At 39.6% G+C, this 23,138-nt stretch overlaps 1 protein-coding gene across 6 annotated transcripts; it reads left to right on the forward strand.

Annotated features, from left to right (window-relative positions):
* The first annotated feature begins 1,899 nt into the window (after positions 1-1,899).
* On the forward strand, positions 1,900-22,878 carry TM6SF1 (transmembrane 6 superfamily member 1). Of its 6 annotated transcripts, XM_054836645.1 has the most exons (12): positions 1,905-2,168; positions 3,109-3,308; positions 4,136-4,277; positions 4,359-4,462; positions 5,332-5,429; positions 6,402-6,505; positions 7,341-7,423; positions 8,800-8,921; positions 13,566-13,670; positions 15,753-15,845; positions 16,855-16,974; positions 22,503-22,764. In XM_054836645.1, exons 5-12 carry the CDS (start codon positions 5,409-5,411, stop codon positions 22,692-22,694), a joined length of 840 nt encoding a protein of 279 aa, XP_054692620.1. In that variant the 5' UTR covers positions 1,905-2,168; positions 3,109-3,308; positions 4,136-4,277; positions 4,359-4,462; positions 5,332-5,408; the 3' UTR covers positions 22,695-22,764. The 6 variants fall into 6 exon arrangements, with proteins under 6 accessions (XP_054692617.1, XP_054692618.1, XP_054692616.1 ...); XM_054836644.1 differs by lacking the exon at positions 4,136-4,277; XM_054836640.1 differs by lacking the exons at positions 3,109-3,308; positions 4,136-4,277 and having other exon boundaries at positions 22,503-22,878.
* The last annotated feature ends 260 nt before the right edge of the window (positions 22,879-23,138 follow it).

The following is a 23,138-nucleotide window of genomic DNA, read 5'->3' on the forward strand; positions in this document are numbered from 1 at the left end:
GGCATCCACATGTTCAAACTATCATGGGGTCTTTTCTGCTACCGATGATTATAATTTTTTTAAATCAAAAGTTGATAAATGTCAACATGATAGACTCAAACAATGCACCCTGTACCAGTGAGTTGCTATGTGCCCACCACACAATGTGCCCTGACAGTTTCTGCTCAGAAGCTGAAATACGACTTGATTAACAAGCCTGGTGCAAATCAATGGTGGAACATGCTGGCAGGGTGATGGGGAAGAAGTTTCCCATATAGCATTATTACAGACACAGGAACTAAGGAGTGAAGCTTGAGACATGAATCTTGAGACTGCACTGTGGCAGCTGCCTACAAATAAGCAGCCTATACATTTGAAAGCTTGAGAAGTAAACCGGCTGTGCATTGAAAGGTAGGCATTTGGAGGTGGTAAATTTAGCCCTGACTCATCCAATGGCAATTTTGACACTTGGGTAGACTAAATTACTTTTAGGAGTTGCATCATATTTTTACCAGATAGTTTGGTTGAGCATGGTTTAACCCGTTCATACACCTATGGCCAGATTCTAGGCCTTTCTCACTGGAAATAATTATGCAAGAATTTGTTTGTATATAATATATAGGACATAGATATGTTCTGGGTAATCAAGTTCCTTTCTTGCAATCACATCAATTAGTCTGTTGCTTAAACTTATCAAATAACATCTTAAAACTGGACTTTTTTTTTTTTTTTAAATTCACTACTCTTATTGTAAAAGACTTAGAAGACCTTTTACTGCTCATAGCTAAAAATCTCTTTCCAAAAACTAGTCAAAGTTTCTTTACAGCTTAAAATTAACAGCTTCAAATTAAAGTGTTCTCTTCTCTCTCTGGTGTTAACTCCTCAAGTATTTATGGAGAGCACTTGTATGCCAAGCTCTTCAGCCTCTTCCTGATGGACAGGTGCCCTGTTTCCTCAGCCACCTTAGCAGTCCTCCTTTTATCGTTTCACCGCAAGGGAACCAGAATTATGCTGTTGTTGCAGATGGACACATTATAACTGCATTAATACTTCCTGATCTCTACCAGAAAGAGCTTGCCTGGCAGGCTGGAAATGCATTTGCTGTTTTCCCCCAAGCAACACAGGATGATCATTCTTTCTTGCCAACGTCCTGAATATAAACGCTCAGTAACTTCTAGGAATAGTGGTTTTCATTTCTGTTTGCCTTGCACACAAGACTTGTTCCGCCTTTGTTTGCACACTGACAGTTTAGTGTTGATACTCCTGTATAAACAAAGTTTGAAGCCAGAAAAAAAATGCTAATGGATAAATTCAAACATATGCCTAATTTTGGGGTTTTTTTTGACATTTAAATGGAAAAGGTAAGTTCACAGTTAAAACATTTTTAAAATGCTAATGGCCTTGTTCCTAATAACCTAGCAAAATTCTGATGCAAAAAGAGATGCATAATATTTTCTTACGGGTTTCTTAGAGAGTCTCCTGCACTAGTTGGGTCAAGGGAACCCTTTTCCATCTACCACCTTGCACCAAAATGGATTGCTTCCAAAAAGACACCGCGCACACCACTGCATCCACCTGCCACTTCTGGCGGTGTCATTAGTTAACAATTAACCTGTGAAGCCTCTTCCACAACAATTAGTTCAACTGTTACAGCATCCACTTGGCATTTTGCCGCCGTCGTTCGTTGCCGGTTACCGGAGGAGCCCCCTTCCCTGCCGCCGCTGTGCTGGCCCCCGCGCGGGCGGCATCACCCCCGGCATCGCCGCTCGGCGTCGCCTCGCTTTTCGGCCAGTCCCCCACCCCCCGGGGCAGGCGGAAAGCTCCACGGCCCTTCCCGAGCCGCCGGAGGAGCACCGGGCGGCTCCGGTTTCTGAGGCAGATTTAACCTCTCCCGCGCGGGGCGGGAGGGGGCGGCCCGCCGCGGGACGCTCCGGCGATGGGGCGGGCGGCGGGCAGAGGCCGGCGGGGCCGGGGCCGGGGCCGGGCGAGCGGGCGCCCCTCCGCGGGGCGTGAAGGGCTGAGGCGAGGCGGCGCCTCGGGCAAGGCGCGGCGCTCGCCTCGGGGTGCAGAGGGCGGCTGTCACCTCCCGCCGCGGGGATGAGCGCCTCGGCGGCCACCGGCGTATTTGTCCTCTCCCTCACCGCCATCCCCGTCACGTACCTCTTCAACTGCCTGGCGGCCGGCGGCAGGTGAGGCAGGCGAGGCCGGGCGGCTCCCGCCCTGCGGGGAGAGGAGCGGAGCGGGCGGCCGGGGGAGCCCGGCGAGTATTTTTAGCGGCCGCGCAGGGAGAGGGCAGCTGCGGCCGCGGGGCTGAGCGGGACAGGGCGGGAGGCGGAGCGGGGCAGTGGAGGGCACGGGTCCGGCCCCGCCGTGGGCGGCTCGGGCGGCAGACGGAGACCCGCTGCCGGGTCCTGCCCGCGTCTTCTAACGGAAGCCGTGCCGGGATGCAACCGGGGAGACACGAGCGGGACTCCTGGCTGGGGAGCCCATCCTGGCTGCTCACCCCAATTCTCTCAAAACTGCCGGTTTCGCATCACCTGACGCGTGTCCCGCTGTCCCCGGAGCTCGGGTCATCGCCGCTCCCGCATGCGGCTTGCCGCCGGGGCTGGCTGGTAACGCCAAAAGGACGAACCAGCCCAGAAGGTATCGCCTGGCCCCGCAGTGGCTGCGCCCTCACCGTGCCTTGAAGCCCGGGGCAGCCGGCGCTGGAGGCTGTCCCGGGGCTCTGCGGCTTCCTCCGGCTCCCCTGTCAAGGCATTCGCAAACAAAATCCAATTCTATTTAAAAACGAATGGAAGAACGCACTGGCCTCGGTGAGCTCCCGAGCCGCACGCTTCAGGCACCCTGTAAGACGTGCGAGTTTTAACTGAAAATGTCCATATGCCCTTGCTCTGCCAAAAAAATAGGATCCCAGGATAAACCGCAGGTCTATAAAAGAAAGGTTTTTCCTCATGGAAAAACCAATGTACTTAAAGGTCCTTGTGGTATTTTGTGATCCCACAGCCTGGGGTGTTTTGCAGCTTTACTGCACAAATATTTGCTTTGTGTTTTTAAGGCTTTGCTACATCTGTTCCTTCCTCGTTTTCCTCCTTCTGGCCGATAACTTATTTTTTTGTTTCTCGTTGCTAGAGAAATGCCGAATAACACATGCTGACTTACTTGATTCGTTGCCAATATTTATTTCAAACTGATAGACCGCAGTGAAAAGTCACTGCAATATTAACAGCTGTAATGGTATGAAGAAATTCATCACTGGAAAAACAGACTAGCAGAAGATTCAAACCGTAAAATAAATCAACAAGCTAGTACTGCTCATCCTGACTCAGAAAGTATGTGTGTATATATTCTGAAATATTTGATCTTGCAAATTTTTTTTTGCGATAATTTTAAGACAAGTTTCAGTAAGGCTGAAATTGTCACAGTCAGTATTACTTGTTTGTACACAACTTGTTTTCTTGACACACAGAGTGGTACCACATATAAAATCATGTGCCAAATATTTTTAGCTTATGCTTCTGGACTTCACCTAACTTTCCCCTCCTTTTTTTCCCCTGTACACAAGCATGAAAGTGAAGGCTGAGAAAGACAGTCTGTCTTAAGGAGAACTAAATACAATTTACGCACTTAGAGCTATAAACCAATTACAAACTGATTTTCTTAACTTGTGTTTTCTTGGGGAAGGAGACAAATTAGCTTTATGCCGAAGATTTTTATGCTTTCCTCCACTAACACTTCACATGCACTATCATTATAGCCTGTCTTCAGAGAAAAGGTCTTTTCTGCTGAGCCCCCCAAGTCATCCTGCCTTCTAGGGATGGAGAGACCTTTGGTAGCACTTCCAAAACTGGAAATTAAACCTAGACCCATCATAGGCACTTCACATTGTTATTTCTATTCCATGGGACTGATGTGTTTTATTTGTGAATATGCAATTTCCTGAGTAGATAATTTAGTACTGAGGTTAGACTAAATGTTTCTAATGATCATTTTCAGCCTTGAAATCTCTGTTTGTGACTTTCACCTCTCCTTGGCCTTTAAGTTTTCCATCATTTTGTTTATTTTTGCAGATACCAGTATGAAAACTGATTTTAGCTGGACAAATCTAGACTCCTGGATATGTTGTTTATCTAGCTATTTTTGTTTTTTCTTTTTTTAGATGATCACATGTGAAAAGACAGGCACATAAATTCTGCAAAACTATAAAATGAATACTATGACAGACTACGTGATGGGCTTTAAAAACAGCCTTTTAAAGTATTAAAAGTTACTGTAAGAGTACGTGCATTTGAGGATAGCTGGTAAGAAAAGCTGAAGAAGCAAAATGCTGTCTCTTTCTCCATCTTTCTTTTAAATTCTTTTTCTTTTTAATACTGTTACAGTTCCTGGGCAATTGTTGCAGTTGGATTGCTGGTTCTGGTTTTTATTGCTCTGTTGGCTCGTGTTCTTGTCAAAAGAAAACCTCCAAAAGACCCGCTGTTTTATGGTATGTCTTGGTAACAATGAAGCATAAGAAAGTTCAAACCACCCTAACTCCTAGCTCAGGCTTTCTGTAGACTCAGACAAAGATTTCTATATTGATACTTTGCCATAAAATAATAGAGCTATTTATTACCTTTTAAAAGGAAACCTTAGATCTAGACTGTATAGCAAAAATCTAGTAGAAAAAACACCAATGTTTTTGCAAATTTTACAAGATGGGCCCATAGGCAAAGCAGCATACAAACCACCTGTATTTGCCCTCTGTCTTCCTCCTCATTGCAACTCGTAGATGTCTGTTCCCAGTGTTCTGTGTGAGGCCGGGAACTTTTAGTTCACACTGAAGTCAAAGGAAATTAATAATATAAACCTACTGCAAATACATTTCCTGTCTCAAAGGAGTGACTTGCTAACTTGCCATATAAGTCTCCTATGGACTGCTGTGGCTAATGCAGTTTGCCTGGCCTACCTCCAAAAAGGGCAAGTCACATTTCTCTCTCCACCTCCTTTTTGTTGTCCTTTCTCCTTTCCAAGAGATGACTACAGTCAAGGTTGTCTGCTTTGTGTGACCAAGATTTTTGAGAGGCTACATAGCCCTTTCTGCAGATGCTGGTTTTCCATGTAGGCTGTACCCACAGCTCTACATAATTACACATTCCTAAGAAAAGCTTCCTAAGGGCTTTGTTGACTAACCACTAATTAAGAAATATTAAGCTATGTAGGAAAGTCATTATGTGTTAAATATCTATGACCTCAAAGTAGATGCATCTAGTTCAACAGGTGTCTGCCTGACTGAATTTATTGGACTGTGAAGTAACTGTGTGATTCCAAGTCTTTATTAATTTATTATTTGTTTTCCCCTTTATCTTATTACAGTTTATGCTGTATTTGCCTTTACCAGTGTGGTAAATCTAATAATTGGACTGGAACAGGATGGAATTATTGATGGATTCATGACTCATTACCTGAGAGAGGTAAACAATTGTTTGGCTTACAAATGTAAACAAAATCTTTACTATAAATAGCTTGTTATAGTATTTGTCACAGAAAAAACAGCCACTAACATATTGAAAAGGGTCATCTTGAATTTGGTCATTGACCTGTTTCGTTATTGCTATGGACAGAACCTTCACTGACTTGAAATCACTGATTCATTTGAAAAAATAGCATACCTTTCAAGTTCCAATGTTATTTCATTTAGTTGAAGTAATGCCTTATGAATGCCTTAATGAATTAACTTCTGTGGGAATTGCATAGAATTACAGAAAGCCATAGATAGTCCGCACTCAGAAGTGGATGAGTACTGCAGTACCTAAATGTGTTACCAAGAAGGAAACAAAACTGCTCCTTTATTTTTGCCTAATCACTTTACTAAAAGGAATTAGAGTTAAAAAATGCTGATGCCAGATACCTAGTCAGCAGAATCTGTTAGCTGCTGAATATCAACATCCACCAAAAATAGCTCAGTAAGGGCTTCTCATGAAAGTCACTGAAGTCATTGAAAAGATTCCATGAACTTTAGTGTGAAATGACTTGGACCTTACAAGGTTATACCTTGTCATCAATATATTCAATGCTGTTGTAAATCTCTAGGTTACTAAATATATCTCTATTTGTTCCACGTTAAATGTATCTTTATTTTGGGCTTTTATCACTAAAATATGGAAAACTAATATTTCCATAATATAGCAGTACAACGCTGACAGTTATCCATAGGAGTTTTGCCTTCCATCTTGCATCCTATTTTGCAACCTTAGAACTGATTTAATTATACCTGATCCTACCTAAATCAGGTTTGTGCTTGGAAATGTGTCTTGTCAGTCAAAAACTGTACCCCTGGATTGAAAGAACACTAGTTACTTTTCTGAAATTGTTTCCTGCTGTTCTTTATTAATTGTTATTCTTCCTCTAATCACTGTATCTTTTTAAAAATAAATGTTCCCTAGGGTGAACCATATCTGAACACTGCCTATGGCCATGTGATCTGCTATTGGGATGGCTCCGTTCATTATCTGATGTATCTGTTGATGGTGGCAGCTATTGCATGGGAGTAAGTAATTTTGATTTGTGTACTGTCTACTTTGCTTGCATTCTCGTATAACCTACAAAGGGCTTTCTTTTCTCTGTAGTATTTAGATTTTTTCTTTCAGGACTGTTTCATGTCTTAGGCCAAAGCAACACTATTAAAATTTCATTACTTTTAGGAAGTGAAACCTCACCAAGTTACCCTTTCTCTTGGCTGAATAAGACCAGCAAAGCCACTGAGTTGTAGTCTCTCTTCTTTATTCTGCAGCAGAGAACATAGCCCCTTTGAATGCTTTATGTTAGTTAAAATGAAAGCTTAAAGAGGATGCACATTAAAACCATGTGTAAAACCTTTTTTTTAATTACATATTTAAAACATCTATTTTAGAGAGTATCATGCAGTTTAAGAGAAAATGGTTATTTCTAGAGTTTCTTAGAGTATTTCTTATGTTTCTCACTGTTGAATAAAGAGTTTGAGAAAATAAGTACTTAAATTCCAGGGGCTAATGTTCCCACTGGTAATAGAAGCACTACCAGAATGAAATTATTAATTATCTGATAGTCTTGTACAACCTGTGATGTGCAAAATCAGTCAGCCTTCAGATAAGTGAAACATAATGGCAAATAACTACGTATGCACAAATCCTGTACTGTTCATGTGATAACTTCACACATGAACATAGGATTTCTCCATATCGCCCTCTCAGAGGAAGAATCCACTGCTGCCTTGTGGTACAGATTTTAAAACCTTTACTTACTAAGGTACAACCATGGCAATCAGTATAATATTTGAGGGTGATTTGGGGTAGGGGATTTTTAGGGATGGTGCAGTAATTGTCTTTTTTTTCTTTTTTAAACAGACAAAGCTATAGAACCATTGGCCTCTACTGGCTAGGTTCCATTATCATGAGCATCATTGTCTTTATGCCTGGAAACATTGTGGGTAAGGACATAATTTATATGGTTAACTTTTTCCTGTGAAACATTTTCTAAATTCAGCATTAGGCTATCTGTATTTTACTGCAGCGTTGGTTTCTTTCTGTAATAATATGAAAGAGGAATTTTAGGAGTATCAGTAAAGAGATGCAAGGTATTTCAAAATTTAAATATCAGGAGGGCAAGATGGAGACCAGAAAAAAAAAAAACCACTTTCAATTTACATTGTTCTCAAGGAAAAAAAAAAAAGTACTGTATTTTGTTATACCCATCAGGCTTTTATCGAAACTAGGTTTAATTTAAGCAATGAGACAGTAACTGTTGCTTAGTATCATAAAAAAAAAAATCTTATTTTGCATAAAATTTACAGTTTACTTAATAGTCTGACTTTCAAGCAGCTTACAAGAGGCATCCAAATCACCTTTAAAAGTGAAATCTGGAAGTTACTATATTTTCAAAATAAAATTAACATTCATAGATTTTAACATAAGTAAGTGCACAGCTGTGCTGCTAGAGGTTGAGAATTGTAATAAAAATTTTTACATCATTATTATTGAAAGGTGGTCCTTTAAGAGTGCCACCCCCCCAGTTAAAGATTTCCTTTTTAGCAAAGCTTAAATTGATGCAAAGTCGACAAGTGTTCAACTGAGAAAAACATTCACGGGTCAAAATCCTGCAGACAACTTTAGAAAAGCTCGCTATGACCCCACTTTATATGCCAGAGGAAGAATATTCATGGTGCGGCTTGAGGCCAGTCCAGTTCCAGCAGATTTAATGCGACCATCTCTCTTCCTCTTTCCTCTAGGGAGGGCTGAAAAACCTTTTCTCAAGAGCATGCCTTCTGCCTTCCTTTCCGGCATAAAGATTAGCCAGTGTAAAAGACAGTTTTTCCTGATTTACCTGGGCTGAGGATAGCTCCCTGAATTTATATTTTGTCCTCAAATATTAGTACAGGCCTGTAGGAAAAATGAGGACTTCGGAAAATGCATGTTATATTAGATCTTTTAAAAATGGATACATTCCTTTTTTTCCATTTTTTTAAAAAATGATGCCTCTATTTGAAGCAGGTTCCATTAAGAGATTTCAAAGCTGTCCCATCCTATAAAATTACCTACTATAGAGTGACAGAGGTGGTCTCCTGTCCCCTCAAAACCCCCCTTATCTCTGAAATGGCTTCCTGATAGGCTCTCTGTGACCTGTGACTTTACCACTATTGAGCACATTATTTTCAATAAGATTTCTGTGTTGCTTTAACAGCAATTTCTAATGGTTTATGTTTACATTACTATAGCTGCTTCAGGTTTGATATTACAAAGGATAGTTTTTAACTCTTCTGCAACACAGCTTACAAATCCTCATACATCTTATAATTTTTTTTAACAGGCAAATATGGAACGAAAGTGTGTCCTGCTTTTTTCTTAAGCGTACCATATATTTGCCTTCCCATATGGGCTGGGTTCCGAATTTATAACCAACCTTCGGTGACTCACGACACTCCAGTCAAGGTAATATTATTGTATTTAAGTGTTGGCTGCTCTTTGAAAAACTGAAATATGCTTGCTGTTTCTACTAAGTTGTATAGGTCCCTTGGTGAGTGTGGAATGTACTGTAATTGTTCACTGTTATGACAATTGCTGCTGGGCTGTGTGGACAGTATAAAATTATCTATACTGCAGGACCATTTCATTATGGTGGGATAAAGAAAAAGTGAAAGAATCTCATGTATACAGTAGAAAACTCATTTCTATGTGTAATTGTATTACAACCCTCTATCTATGCAGTTTCTTTTTTTCACTTTCTTAGCTGATGAAAATATTGACATATACCAGCTTCATAAAACACCACAAAAGCCTTATAGAAGCTCTGCAGGAAAATATTCTTCTGCAGATGACTTACAGATTTCATGTAACTTTTTTTTTGTTATTGTATGTGCATTCTTCAATATTAGATTTTACAGGTAAGATTGTACATTAATTGATATGAAAATTATTTACTTTTTGCTTAAAAAATCTGTAAAAATAATGTTTACTTAAAACTCCTAAGACCTTTGCCTTTGAATTTAATAGTTGGGCTGTCATAACATTAAATAAATCAAACATAACATAAAATCAAAAAATGCAATAACAGTATATGCACTGTTCTATAAAAAAAATTAAAAAATCACTGCAGTACAAAGCACAGAACAGATCTTTAACGCTTTGTTGCTATAAGCAAGCCAGTTTATTGCCACAGCATACCATATCAGTTTTAAGTAATATAATCCATTAATATTTTTGCATTACAAGAGCTCCTGCATCTCAGTCAGGTTTATTCTGTAACTGAAAACATAAGACACTGATGGAGGAGTGAGTTCCTACTCCATAGCTAATATGCAGTCAGTGTGTAAGGGGCATAGCCTATGGCATAGAATAACAGGTGATGATGCACTGACAGATTTTCCCAGAAATGTATGAAAGGGAGCATTCAGCCATCCATCCATAATTCTTCAGTAGGAAAGAGAAGTACAGACAGATGTTCATATCTCCTGAAGTTTGAAGAACCGCTACAGAATCAATGCTTTTAGGGCAAATCCCTATGAAAGGCAAACTGCGGGAGACTTCAGGTACTCAACCCTCTTCTACCCTCCTGTATAGGTTTATAGGAAATCACATATGCCATCCCAGAGCAAATTGAGTTGATTTACTTAAAGGCGTCAGTAACTCTGGCCAGAAACACATTCTTTAGAGTCATCAGGGTAGGGAAGTTAAGTGTAGTTAAAGGCAGTGATGGAGATTTTTGCCATATATATTAGTGAGAACATCCTTTGCATGGAGGATGGATGAAGGTTTCAGTTTGTTTTCGTAGTACTGAGAACACCACAGAAATTGCTATTATCGAGAAAATACATGATGGACTGCTTATTTGCTGAAATACAGCCAAGTCTCCTGTGCTTATCAGGAGCTAAACTGCTTACCTAGGTTTGATATTTTACTTTGGTATATATTCCGGACAAACTTAGTTTTTAAATTTTATTTCAAAAAGAGAGTGCATAAAAAGCTGGTGATCTGAAAATTTAATGTTGCACTTAGTGAATCCTTTCTTGTAAACCTAAACTTCCTTGCTCAGAAGGTCATAGAAGAAGCCTTGATTACTTTCACTGGGGCCTCCTACCCTTCCCAAGTTGTTTCTTTTTTAGTGGTTGCATTTTATCTTCACAGCTAATTTATGCTCCATATCCAACCATAATTACCTGGGTTCAATAACTGCATACCTTAAAATGCCTTTAAAACTTAACATGACTCCTCAGGAATTTTTCTTATTTTTCACACAACTCAGTCCTACATTAAATAGTGTTTCCACAAAATAATTGTGTGTAATGCTACTGATCAGTTAGGTAATCATTGTTAAGTCCTGAAAACATTTAGTTCTCTTTCAATAGATCATTTGCAATTAGCTGTAAAACTGAACTGTTTTTAGCTATCATTATTCAGAGTTGGTATTAAAAGATTCAGGAAGAAAATGTAATAATGCTTTTAAACACGATGGTGCAAATATATAGAAAAAATACTTATGTGAAAGCAACATAAACAAGGTATATTCTGTTGGCCAAGGTATTCATTGCTATAATATTATTATAAGCAAGTTAGTTAAAAAAAAATCACTGTGGGGACAGAGAAGAGGTAATCAAGCTTTGGGTGTTTTCTAGTGGAGGTGAGTGCACAGGAGAGGAATGGAGTTATGCCCTCACTTAGAATCAGACCCAGCTGTGCTGCAGTATTTACAAAGCCCAGCAGATTTAGCTATAAGTGTATCAGCTCAGAAAAGCTTAATGTAATTTAAAATTCATTAACAGAATTAATACACATAAACAGATTTGCACACAAATTCTGAAGGGACCGATTTCTACGGACAGCACACAAGATTATTCTGATTCCTTAAAACTGATTGTGTAAAGAGCCTCACAGAAGTGATAGCAAATAGCTTTTTCCTGAAGTGAGAGAAATTACAAAGCATGCCTACACACTTCCTTGCCACACAAGAGAAACAGCCAGGTTGGCAAGATCTGTGTGGAGTTCAATGTTGTTTGCAATAAATGGGAAACCTGTGGCAGGTCATCTCTACTTGGCCAGCGTACTTAACATATAATTCATTTTAGCACATAATGAGGTGACTTTGCTGGTTAAAAGAAGGGTAAGGCAAAAGTACTATGTAGCTGAGGTCTGTCAGCCAAGTGCATACTGTCTTCCAAATTCTTGCTTCTGCTTTTTTTAAGCTTTGCATTTTCATTTTGTTTGCATAAATATATGCATAGAGAAAAAAGGTACAAATTTTCTGTACCTTGGCAATTTCAAGCTCGTACTGCATCAAAGGTTGTGTCCACTAACTTTGCCTTTGTCTCCAAAACCTCTAAGTATGAGGTTCTGGTGTAGCTTTGTGATCACAGTAAATATGCACATTCATTTAATATACCTTTTGAAAGGAGGAATGATACAAATATATATAAGCTTCATACTTAGACAAAAGTGGAAAGAAGATATATCAACCCTCAAACTTTCCATTATCCTTAGGTAGACTACATCTGAAAATGACTTGCAACTCAGCAGCCATGGGAGGCCTTTGTCTTTCATAGGAATAAAAATTAGAAAATACATATTCTTTGCAGGTAATATTAAACATTCCTACACTAGTACTTTAAATACCGTGAAGTGACACAGGCCCAGGTAATAATTACCATTCTGCCAAAACAGACCTGTTTCTTGTGTTTGAAAAATAAAGATGTCACTTGTTTTCTGAAAAAGATCATTTAAAAGAAGAAAAGAAATCATTTTATGAAAGGGATGGCCTATGTGTTTAAAGCAGCCTTATTTTTGTTAAACTACAATTCAGACCTTGCAGTTCTTACTCAGGAATTGTGCTTGCAAGATCAGTTCTCCTGTTTCAATAACTTTATTGTGAGTTATCTCGATCCTGAGTGCCTCTACATCCTAATTATTGTTTTGTGCTTTGGAGACAATTCCACAAATGTATAACAGGAAGGAAATCAGGTTTTTCTTTTGCTGTCTGCATGCCAACACACGGCTAATAAAAAGGAAGAGGAAATGACTAACATATAAATGGGGAAGTTTTCCCTCTGAACTACAGAAAGATACTCTGAAGTGCTTATAATTTTGTCTGTGACTACAGAGTGCTGAAAGTCTACTTCAACTTATTTCCACGGCTCTTGCAAGTTTTACCACATAGGCAAAGAGATGACTCTGGTTCCTCCAAGCCATCTTCCATGTTAGTCATCTACATGGCCTTTGCCACTGTGGAGTGTGAACCCCTCACGTGCCCACGTGGTGCAGCAGGGGATTCCTGTTCTGAGGCTGAGGAAAGAAGGCACAGAACAGATCAGATCCAGGTGCTGAGAAGTGCTTCCACACTTCAGGAGGACTCCACAGTGTACAGTAATAAAAGGAGGATTTTCCACATGCTCCATATGCACACACACATTTCATTCTCTATTTCTGCATTACATATTAAGATATGTTATTTGCTCACTGAACTCAGTAGAGAACTCACCTGGCCAAAGAAAAGCTTTTATTTTATGCCAGTGATATTCCATTAATTTCAATAGCGTCACAGGCTGCTGAAACTCATTCACTGTCAATAATGAGATGGACCCTCATTTCACTGTCCCTCCAAACAGTCCTTTCACAAAGTGTATTAGATTCAACTTCAAATGTTTGAGACAAATGTGCATTTTCAAAGCTTTTCTATATAGAGACATTCAGGAAAATGAATTCATTCCAATTAACAAAAGATGCAACTTTGAAGTTAGTTATGCTGCTTTAAAGCTTATGGGATTGCAGAGTTAGTGTTCATTTGATTCAGGTTGCTTTGAAAGTAAGCTAATCTGTTTTGAAATGGCTTTAGTTGGATCCATTCATTTCTAGAGTTTATTCAGATTAATTTTCCTCACTGCATCCCATGAAGTCTGATATCACCTTTCTAGATGTGGCAATCTTTCTGTCTCTGAAATCAGTGGGTAAATAGTGTAATGTAACTGAGAACTAACTGCTTCTATCACTACGTTTCACCGCTTCACCCTTCTTATAGCAAGTGATCTGGAGTTAAATACATGTCACATGGAACCAGGATGCACTTACTAAACACACACTGTGTTGCAGGTGGTTCAGGAAGTCCAGAAGAAAGGACTCTTAAGACGACCAATAGATTTACTCCTAGCTGCATACCTCATTCTAGCAACGGGGTTTTGCATATTTAGGGGCATGGTAAGTTGAAGATATTTTTATATTCTGGCTTCTAATTTTCAGTCAGACTTAAATTTGAAACCACTGTGTCTGTGTTAAAAAGTATGTAGATTTTGGTTAAGGGAAATCCTGTGACTTTCAGGGTTGAAATAGGCCTTAGAAATATAAAGAACAATTTGATTATTTATTAGTGGTGCTTTGCTTCTCCATTTTGCCTTGTGTGAAGTATGTTTTTCAAAAGAATGGAGGTGCACAATCACAAGAGTAAATAGCATCGCAAGTACAGATCAACATGACTTAAAACTATTTTCATTGGTCCGGTGTTACATTTATGGCCAAGAACATGGTGACAAACAGCTAAATTAAATTGTATTAATTTTTGTCTAAACAGAGATGCATAGTTAAAATTATATAGGAATCCAAGTTAATTTACACTGCATGAGATAGTACATTTCCACCTGAAAAAAAAAATCCACATTACCTGAACACCACGTTATTTCTACTTACCAAGAGCTGATTTTTTTTGTTTGCTTTTTAAGCATAGTTGATTGAATTAAAATTTCTGAAGGAATTAACCAGTACTGCAAATGCTTGAAGTAGGTAAATCCAGTAGTAGGTAAATCTAGTCCTTTGTCAGCTCTAAAGCTTTTTCTGTCTTTAGCAGAAGGGAAGTTGTGTATCATTCAGTGAACAGAATGTTCAAATGTTTAGGTGTCTTAGACAACCGCCTGCCTGCTTGCTTGATTTGTAGATCTGATCCTGTCTAGAATAATTCAAGTAAGAGGTGACGATAAGTACCCAAGCAACATTTTATTTACCTAGCACAGACAGTTCTTTTGTAGTTCTGCTGCTCACATTACTCTGTCATCTTCTGCTGTTTCTCTGAAAACTTGCCTCAAGTTTGTTTTTTTTTTTCCTCCTAACTTGTCACAGACTGCTTCATTTCTTACAGATCATGCTATTTCAGAGCACCACTGATGCAGGTTAATCAGCTGTTTTACCTGTAATTTCGCTGTGGGAAATGTTAATCTCGTGCTCCAACATCTAACTTGGTTCAGCAATCCCACTTCATTTCTCAGAGGAATTATTTTTCTTGATTTTGAGAGTGTGGTCATTTCCTTATATATTTCCTTTACCTGCTTACTGGTCTTGCTTATACACACAGAGATCAACTTAACATCTCTGTGTAAACTGCAGTAACCATGATTCTGTGAAAAAGCTAAGAAAACATAATCCATTATAGTCCACTCAGACCTGCTTCTTGGATGCCCATGTTGGAGAAGAACAGGGAGGAATATCCACTGTTTGTAAATCTTTGCATTTCCCCCTCAAAGTCACACAACAAATACACATGAAATTAAGTTGTGCAAAACATACTGTTCAGTCCTATAACTTAGGCATTAACAACGCCTTGCTATAAAACACAGTGACAGCTGTTGACAGATTGCTAAGTCATTTTAAGAATAGTATTTTTTGAAGTAGTTTTAAGGGCTACTATGAAAAGGAACTAGTTTTACAACTGGGTCTCTCTCCATGTTTATTGGGAAATTTGTTCCTTCTATAGGAATGTAAAATCCAATAATCCTTCCTTTGCTACTCTTTAAAATTATTATTTTAAGCGACACCCATCTCTCTGCATTGCTCTTCACTGCTACCTTGCCACAATGCAACTCTTTACTTGGCCTACATTCATAGCTTGCTATCCTAAAATTGGGTGCTGAACATCAAGTTTCCACTGTTTGAGCAATTTTCCATTGGAAAGTTCATTTGCTGGGATCAAACACTGTTTATCAGAGCAAATCAATAGCAATTATACTTTTACTACAGCATAGCCAATTGACTGAATTCTCTTCCAGTCAAAATCTTTAAAGCAGGCTGTCAGCATTTCCTAGCAAACCCTCTGAGCCAGAGCTGAGAGGAGGCTGCATTTCAGCATTTTAATTGGTGATCAAATTGATCACCTTTGCAATAGATTTTGAGCAAGACGCCAGGGTAGCAGTGCTGCAAACCACTAGTGAATCTTTAGGGCTGGTAAGAAGTATCAGGTTAGTTTGTTGTAGAACAAATTCTTTGTTCACAGGAAGTTTTAAAAATTCTTCTTAGATTGCTCTGGATTGCCCTGCTGAACTCTGCCGGCTATATATTCAACTTCACGAGCCTTATATAAAAGATCCTGCTGCCTATCCTAAGCTTCAGGTAAAGCATTGACTGTGGAGCATAGAGTGTTAAGAAGTGATTTGTTAACTGGCGCAAAGATGAAGCCATGGGTTTCACAGAAGACAATATCAATAAGGGAAGTACTTGTTCATGGCTAGTTAAACAGTATTTCATGTTTTCTACTACAGCCATTACAGGGTACCAACACTTTGTTGCAATAAACTTAACTTGGATTCAAATCAGCTACCTGGAGTTACACATCCTAATTACTGAGGCTTCTTTTAATATATCCCATGAAACATACCTGCATGCTTTTTATGATCATTCCTCTTCCTTAGAAGGGCAAAGTAGATTTTCAGCCTGGAATAATGGAGTGAAAAGGAGTGTAGTAGTACTAGATTCCTTAAGCTCATGTTACACTTCTGTCACAAGTAACACACTCTTTGAAACTTGACACTCTTTTTCCAAACCCTATTTACACAAGCACTGCAGAGGAAGGAACACTGTGTTTTAGTTTTGTAGTATCTGCAAGGTAACCCTGGCTGCTGCATGGGGGCAGGGCCTGAAGCCATAAGAGGACTCAAGTGAGGCAATGAGCAGAACCCAAATATCTCTGCTGGACCTGTTCTTTCTGGGAAAGGGGTGGGCTTGGGTGTATCTCTTGCCTCCCAACTGAAAGTGCAATGGAGCTTGAGAAATGGACACCCATGTTGTGTTGGACACCAAGTTAGGTTAAACCATGCTTATTGACATGGTCTCAAGATGGCAAGGGGTAGGAAAACATGTCTGGGATGAAGTAGATTTGGATGGGGCAGAGACAATGGCCATCAGTATTAGTGGAAGCCTCAGGGTAGCTGGATCCTGTCAACAGCATCCAGGTGTAAAATTCTTTTCTCAAAGAAGGTACAGCTGCAAAAAGGCCTAGGAAATACTGCTGCCAGGAGTGTAGTTTTGAACAGTCTCAACTCCTCAGTCAGCAGCTGGCTCATTTTTTAAAGTGTATCTCCCTCACACTGCAAAGCAACTAATATTTCTGTTTAAAATGCAGATGCTGGCATACATGTTCTACTCTGTGCCATACTATGTGATTGCTCTGTATGGCCTACTGGTGCCTGGTTGTTCCTGGATGCCCGATTTAACCCTTATACATGCTGGAGGACTAGCTCAGGTATTTCTCTGTGAGATGTTCACTCTTGAATTACAAGTTAATAAGTAGAGACCTATGGAATAAGTAAGGGGCCCAGGGCTTGGTCTTCCCATGCAGGTTTTATGCCATTGTAACTCAGATCGCCTTTTATATCTGTAAAAAACTAAGAGAGTGGAGAATCAAACCTATTATATGTCTCTAATGACTGCATTCTTGCTTCACCAGACTTCTCTCCTTCTGCAGAATCTTTTTATTGGGTTCATTTAAACCATATTAGGCACCACTTACTCTTTAGCTGAGACCATGAAGAAAGCCTGTGTTAAAGCTGTAACTATCAACCATGTAAAAAACCAAAACCACATAATACATTGTTTCCATAAAATGTTTTGGACAACTAGGTAGTGTAAAAGATAAATGGAAAAAGTATCTAGTAGTCATACAAAATGAACAATGTCAGTTGATGATTTTGATATAACACTGGGAACCTCCTGAGCCACAAACCACAATAACACTAATACAGGCTCATGTTGCCAAAGGAAATGATCATACTTTATTATCTCATTCTGTTCTGATTCTCCTAAATAAATAACTGTTGTTAATTACTACATGGTGCTAATGGTTATGAGAAGACTGGCCAAAACAATTCAAAAGGAACTACCAAATGACTTCATGACATATAGACTGACCATTTAGCAGTTGAGACAGTGACAATTGCTTTGTACTGTATGTAGTAAGTGAGATGCACTATGAGCATCCAGACAATGCAGAAGATACGCACATAATCCTGCAGTGATAACGAGAACATAGGAACATGGCAATAAGTGTAAGTCAGGTACCACTATTAGACCAACACTTTGTTCCCCAGGCCAGAAACAATCATGGATACAAACTACAATCCAGCTTAACCGCCCAGTAAGGACAGGGGAGTGACAGTTTATTTTCTGTTTCTGAGCAACTATCACAGAGAATATGACTTTTTTTTTTAAAACACACCAGTTTATAGAGAATCTTGATTCACCAAATTATATCAAAACAGAATCTGGCAAACATATTAATGAGGAGGTTGAAATGCTCAAAAGGTATCATAAATATCATACAACTGTGTTTGGCCTAAATCTAATCTAAAAAAGCACAAGCTAGCTAAAGTAGGCAAGCCAGTGTCAGGAACCTCTCTACTGAGAGATCACTCAGGTTTCACAAGTTCTCCAGTCAGGAAAGAAACGCTCCTTCAAAGATTATTTAGCACAATAAGAAGTCAGAATGTGCTATTGCAACCTTGCAAAATCCCCAAGAAGCTCAGCCCTCCAGACTGGAGGCAGTTTTTTGTTTGATTGATTTTGGTTTGTTGGGTTTTTTTTGTGGTTTTTTTTTTTTTTTTTTAAGATGTTTCCCATAACAAAACACTCACTTTTTTAATGGCACCTTGTACCTTTTAGCTGTACAATTAATACATGCAACATTTTGTTGCCAAAGCCTAGAAACCCTCTGTTGTCCCTTGTCACATGGTTTCAGGATAATGCTGATTTACACGTCAGACAAGGAAAAGAAAAGCTATCCAAAGCTAACACTCAATTTCCCATCTTACTCTTTGAAGCTTGTCCTAAGCACAAGCAAAAACCACAGCCTGACAAAAACTGATTAAGAGAACTATGTTCCTGCACACTCCCCACATTTTATCCTGATTCAAGAAACATTTCTTTAAGTTTGGGTTTTTTTGTAGTTTTGACTTTAACACACTGCAGAATCAACTGCACTCGTCCCACAACTAGGCATGATTTAATTGATTTGACTTGATACAACTATGAGCAACCTGGGATGAAAAAATGTGTGTGACAATGAATTGAGGGCTCATTTCTGTATTATTTTTAGTTTTGGTAATTGAGGCACAACACACATTTCCAAGTTTGACTGCTGTTTTCTCAAGTTAAAACACTTGCAATTGATAAGTAAAATGTATGTAGTTACTGAAACACATTCTGCTTTGTTATGCACAAAGGTACAAAAAAGGTAACTATCTGATGATGGAAACAGTAGGCATTTCCCCCAGGAATGAACACTGCTCCTATAGATGAGGAATGTGGGGATTTAAATTCTTTTTCTGTTGGGTTTTTTTTTTTTTTTTTTTTTTACAAAAACAAGTCTCAAAATACTATGTGTTGCATCTACTGAAAACCTCTTAAAGTACCCTTCCTTTCACACACAGAGAGAAATACTTACTGTTTCAGAATTACACATAGCTCTCAGCTTGAATTATTCTGTTACTAACATCCAGACTCCAAAAAAATTCCTCCAGGTTGAGGATTTTTAACCGTCATTGGACTTTCTGAAGCTTTGTGAAGAGCTCTTTAAATTACATGCAACTAATGTACCAGAAGCTTTGAGTACACAAAAGGGTTGTAATAGCCTCTGAATTGGATTAAACTGTCATTTCTCAATGCAAGTGGGCCACAGCCCTGCTCTCCAAAACCATTCTGTCTCACCAGCTCTCCATAGCCCACTTCCCTGTTCCCTAAGATGTGAAAAGTTTTTCTCTTCTCCATCTAAGTGCTTTCCTTAATCTTGCAATTTTTGCTGGCTAGTTTCTCTAGTGCCTCTTGTCTACAAGAGAACCTAACCCAAGGAACATGTTTTTCTAGGTTACTCTCACTCTATTTGATGGCTTTCTTTATAAGCCATTTCCTTATAAGCATAAGGTCTGGTCCAAACCCTTCCAAAATCAGTTACAGTCTGCCTAATTTTAGTCAGTTTTAGAGAGAAGGCACAGAGTGAAGAAAGGACTCCTAACCTTTTTCCAGGCCTTTCTTTGTCTCTAGCGGGAGGGCCTTCTTGACTGCAGGGTAAGAAATATTCAAAGTACAGCCTATGATTAGGCTACAGGTAAAATATATTGTAAGAAGATCCAAACCCAAACTATTTCATACAGACAAGAAGCTTAATGATTAGCAGGTGCATGCAAATTGCAGCTATCAAGTCAAGCAGTGCCACGTCCAGCACCAGACAGCTTCCAATTGCTGTAGGATGGGTTGATCAGCAGGCTGGCCGAGGCTTTGAGGTTAACAAAGGCTGTACATTAAATGTATAAGGCTACCTTATAAGTTTACCTGCAGCATCTCATTTGGTTGATTTCTCAGCCAAGATTTAGGGGTTTGATCCTCAAAATTCTCCACTTAGAGAGGGCTCAGTAACAGAAAGCACCAAGGAATGGCTTATTCACTGAGAAGATCTGATCACAGCAAGGTAACACAGCAGACTCAAGGCTGCTCTCACTGCAATGCCAGTCTACCGCGCAGGAGGCAGAGCGTGCTGCAGTAACTAACGGCTCTTGTCTTACTGCTTAAAATGATGGATTTGGTGCAAGTTTGCCTGGTACTTGAAAGAAGAGCAGGACTGGGCTACTGGTGAGTGAGAGATCTGCTTTGCAGACGCATCCCTGCCCCAAGGTAGCCAAAAAACCCCCAACCAAAATAAAAGCAAGAGTACAGTCATGGAAAGGAAACACATGAGATTAAAGACATAACGCAATTTCCACAGAAGCAAATCAAATTTAAAAAAAAGTGACTTTAACAGACCTAAATATCCTCCCTGGTAATGAAAGGAAAAAGCAATGTGTTATACTGACAAATGAGTCTAATAAACAATAACTTCATTATATGGTACATCATTAGCTAGATAAAAATCTTCATGGGCTACAAATAGAACAAAACATTTCTGCTTTGTCTTTTTATAATGCTCAAAGCTCACTAATGTGCCACAATTCTTGCAAGAGACAAGACCACAAATAAGGCTTAGATCTTCAAAGGCATCTAGGAGACTGTGAGATTTCTAAGTCTTTCAGGCACAGTCCCTTACAGCTCTTTCTGAGGCAGTTTATTATGAACTTAGTATGAGTTTACTATCAACTTACTATGCTGCACAGCTGGCTACTCTTGGAGACAGGCAGGCCTTGCAATCCTCCATAAAGGAGTACGTAGCTTAGCATCCTGTTTACCCCAGGAGAGGCTCTAAAACACTACCAAGAGGCTGTTAGTGTCTAGGTAATATCAGACAACCCCACACCTCCTACCTGAAGCCTGACAGCAGCCAGCTATCTTCCTGGGAAACTGCTACCTCACATCAGAAGAGGTCTTTGTTGCTGAGCACTAATGCTCTGGCTGAGATGGCTCCCAAGGAAAGGTAGCAGGGAGAGGAGCCAAAGGTAGTTCCTAGCTGAGACAGGTGAGAACACACAGGCTGCAAGAGAGTGAGTGAATTATGGGGCTGATATAAAAAAGCTGCTGATACCATGCCCCTGAACATCTGGTACCTGTGTAATAGCTATTTACAGAAACATGCTAAGTGGCACTCTGCTGAAGTGTGTTTGTGTTTGATTTCTTTGATTGCTCCATTTCCTGACTCAGGTTTGCGAGATCAGCTCCCCTGTTAAGTGGAGGTGGTTAGAATCACCTGAGAACTGATTTCCTTCTCCATTTTGTATAGTCTCAGCCTAACCTTTTGCTAGAGGTGTGTGGATTAAAACACCTGCACTGTATTTCACTTTCTACTTTGCTATCTGTGAACAGAACTCTGTTCTTTCTGAGCCCAAAGTAACTCCTGCTGAAGCCAGAACAGAGGACGCAATTTGGCCACAGTGTTCTCCTCTGTGTTACTAAAATCTCGGTGTCCCTTTCTCCTGCTCTGCTTAAGGTCAAATTGATGTTTATCTTCTCAGATCTCCTCCCCTGTAAACTAACTATTAATAATAAAAAGGACAGACAATAGTTAATGTGAATGAGCTGTGGCTTGAAATAGCAGGTAACAGATGGAGACAAAAGACAGCGACTATCCTGATGCTTCTATCTTTAAATGTTTGTTTATGCTAAAAATACGCTTCAGCCCAGCAAGCCTGTCTTTGCATACAACCTTCACTGTAAACTTAATCTATACTTCAGAATCGCCCCCAGCCCAAAAGCCAAATATTGCAGATGTTTTCTGAAATCATCAGGAGTTCTGGGATCAGAATCTGGGATACTGGGTTTAAGATTTAAAAAAAAAAAAGAAACTAACATAGCTTCCAAGATTTTTTCTAACTTCACTCAGAGTGAGTGAGTGAGTGTCTGCCTGCCTCCCCTTGGTGCCAAACACAACATCCCTGGGTAGGCGGGTGCGAGTCCTACCCCCATGGCAGGGCTGAGCCTCAGGAGCGCAGATCTCTGCGGTGATGCCCGCAGCTGTTTGCCTGGGGAGGGACCACGGACCCTGTTGCATGAATAATCACCCATAAGCCAGGGCTGAAATCCTATACCTGATGCAAAGAGCAGTGCCACCACGTGCATATAATAAACCTCCTACCATGGTACTGTCAGTCCCTCTTATACCAAGATGTTAATGACCTTAGTTTAGCCTGTATTTTTATACCACTGTGCAGAAGTATGATGGATAATTCTGAAATAAAAGGATTGGCTTGGCAAATGTCACTGGAGATGCATACATGCATGCAGATTATGCTGTCTTTCCAAAATACACATCAACTTCACCCTTTTTTTAATATATACGTTCTATACACACCACAGGCTCAATTTTCCCATATTGGTGCTTCTCTTCATGCTCGAACTCCTTACATCTACAGAGTCCCTGAAGAAGCAAAACAGTTTTTTCTGATACTGAACGTAATGTATGGGATTCTTCCCCAGCTGCTGGCTTACCGGTGTGTCAACAAGCCAGAGTTTTTTATGAAAACAAAACAAGAAGAAAAAATGGAATAGCACGACTGTTTTCTGCTCCTCTTTTTGGCTATGTATATAATTGGGTTGGGATGTAATTGAACTGCTTAAATGGAACCCAGCTGAAGCATGTAAGATGTGTAAAATTGCACAATTGTGTAAAGTTGCGCGGTCTATTTTGTTTATCCTACTCAAAAAGGGAAAATAAAGATGACTGCCTTCAGTACCACTTCTCAACATTTTGACTTTGTGCTGCAGTGGAGCCGCTAGCTCACATAGCTATTTTTAAGTAAGCTGCTTTGACAGTTTTAGAAATACTGCATGAAGTTAAATAATAATAATGATGTCAGTGTTTAGCCTCCACACACTGAAGAATATCAGAGCTAGCAATCCCTACACAGAGCTACTGTAGAATGTGAAGGTCAATATTTTGCAGTGTGAAAAATTAACATACGTAACTCTGTCACATGCACATGTTTTATTTGT

Source organism: Grus americana, chromosome 10 (assembly GCF_028858705.1).
Source record: "Grus americana isolate bGruAme1 chromosome 10, bGruAme1.mat, whole genome shotgun sequence".
Lineage (NCBI taxonomy): Eukaryota > Metazoa > Chordata > Aves > Gruiformes > Gruidae > Grus > Grus americana.

Excerpts from the sequence above, each read along its gene's own strand:
- TM6SF1 (XM_054836640.1), top strand. The coding sequence starts at position 2,077 with ATGAGCGCCTCGGCGGCCACCGGCGTATTTGTCCTCTCCCTCACCGCC. Across the intron at positions 2,169-4,358 it reads TGCCTGGCGGCCGGCGGCAG|TTCCTGGGCAATTGTTGCAG; the intron begins GTGAGGCAGGCG and ends ATACTGTTACAG. Across the intron at positions 5,430-6,401 it reads TGACTCATTACCTGAGAGAG|GGTGAACCATATCTGAACAC; the intron begins GTAAACAATTGT and ends AATGTTCCCTAG.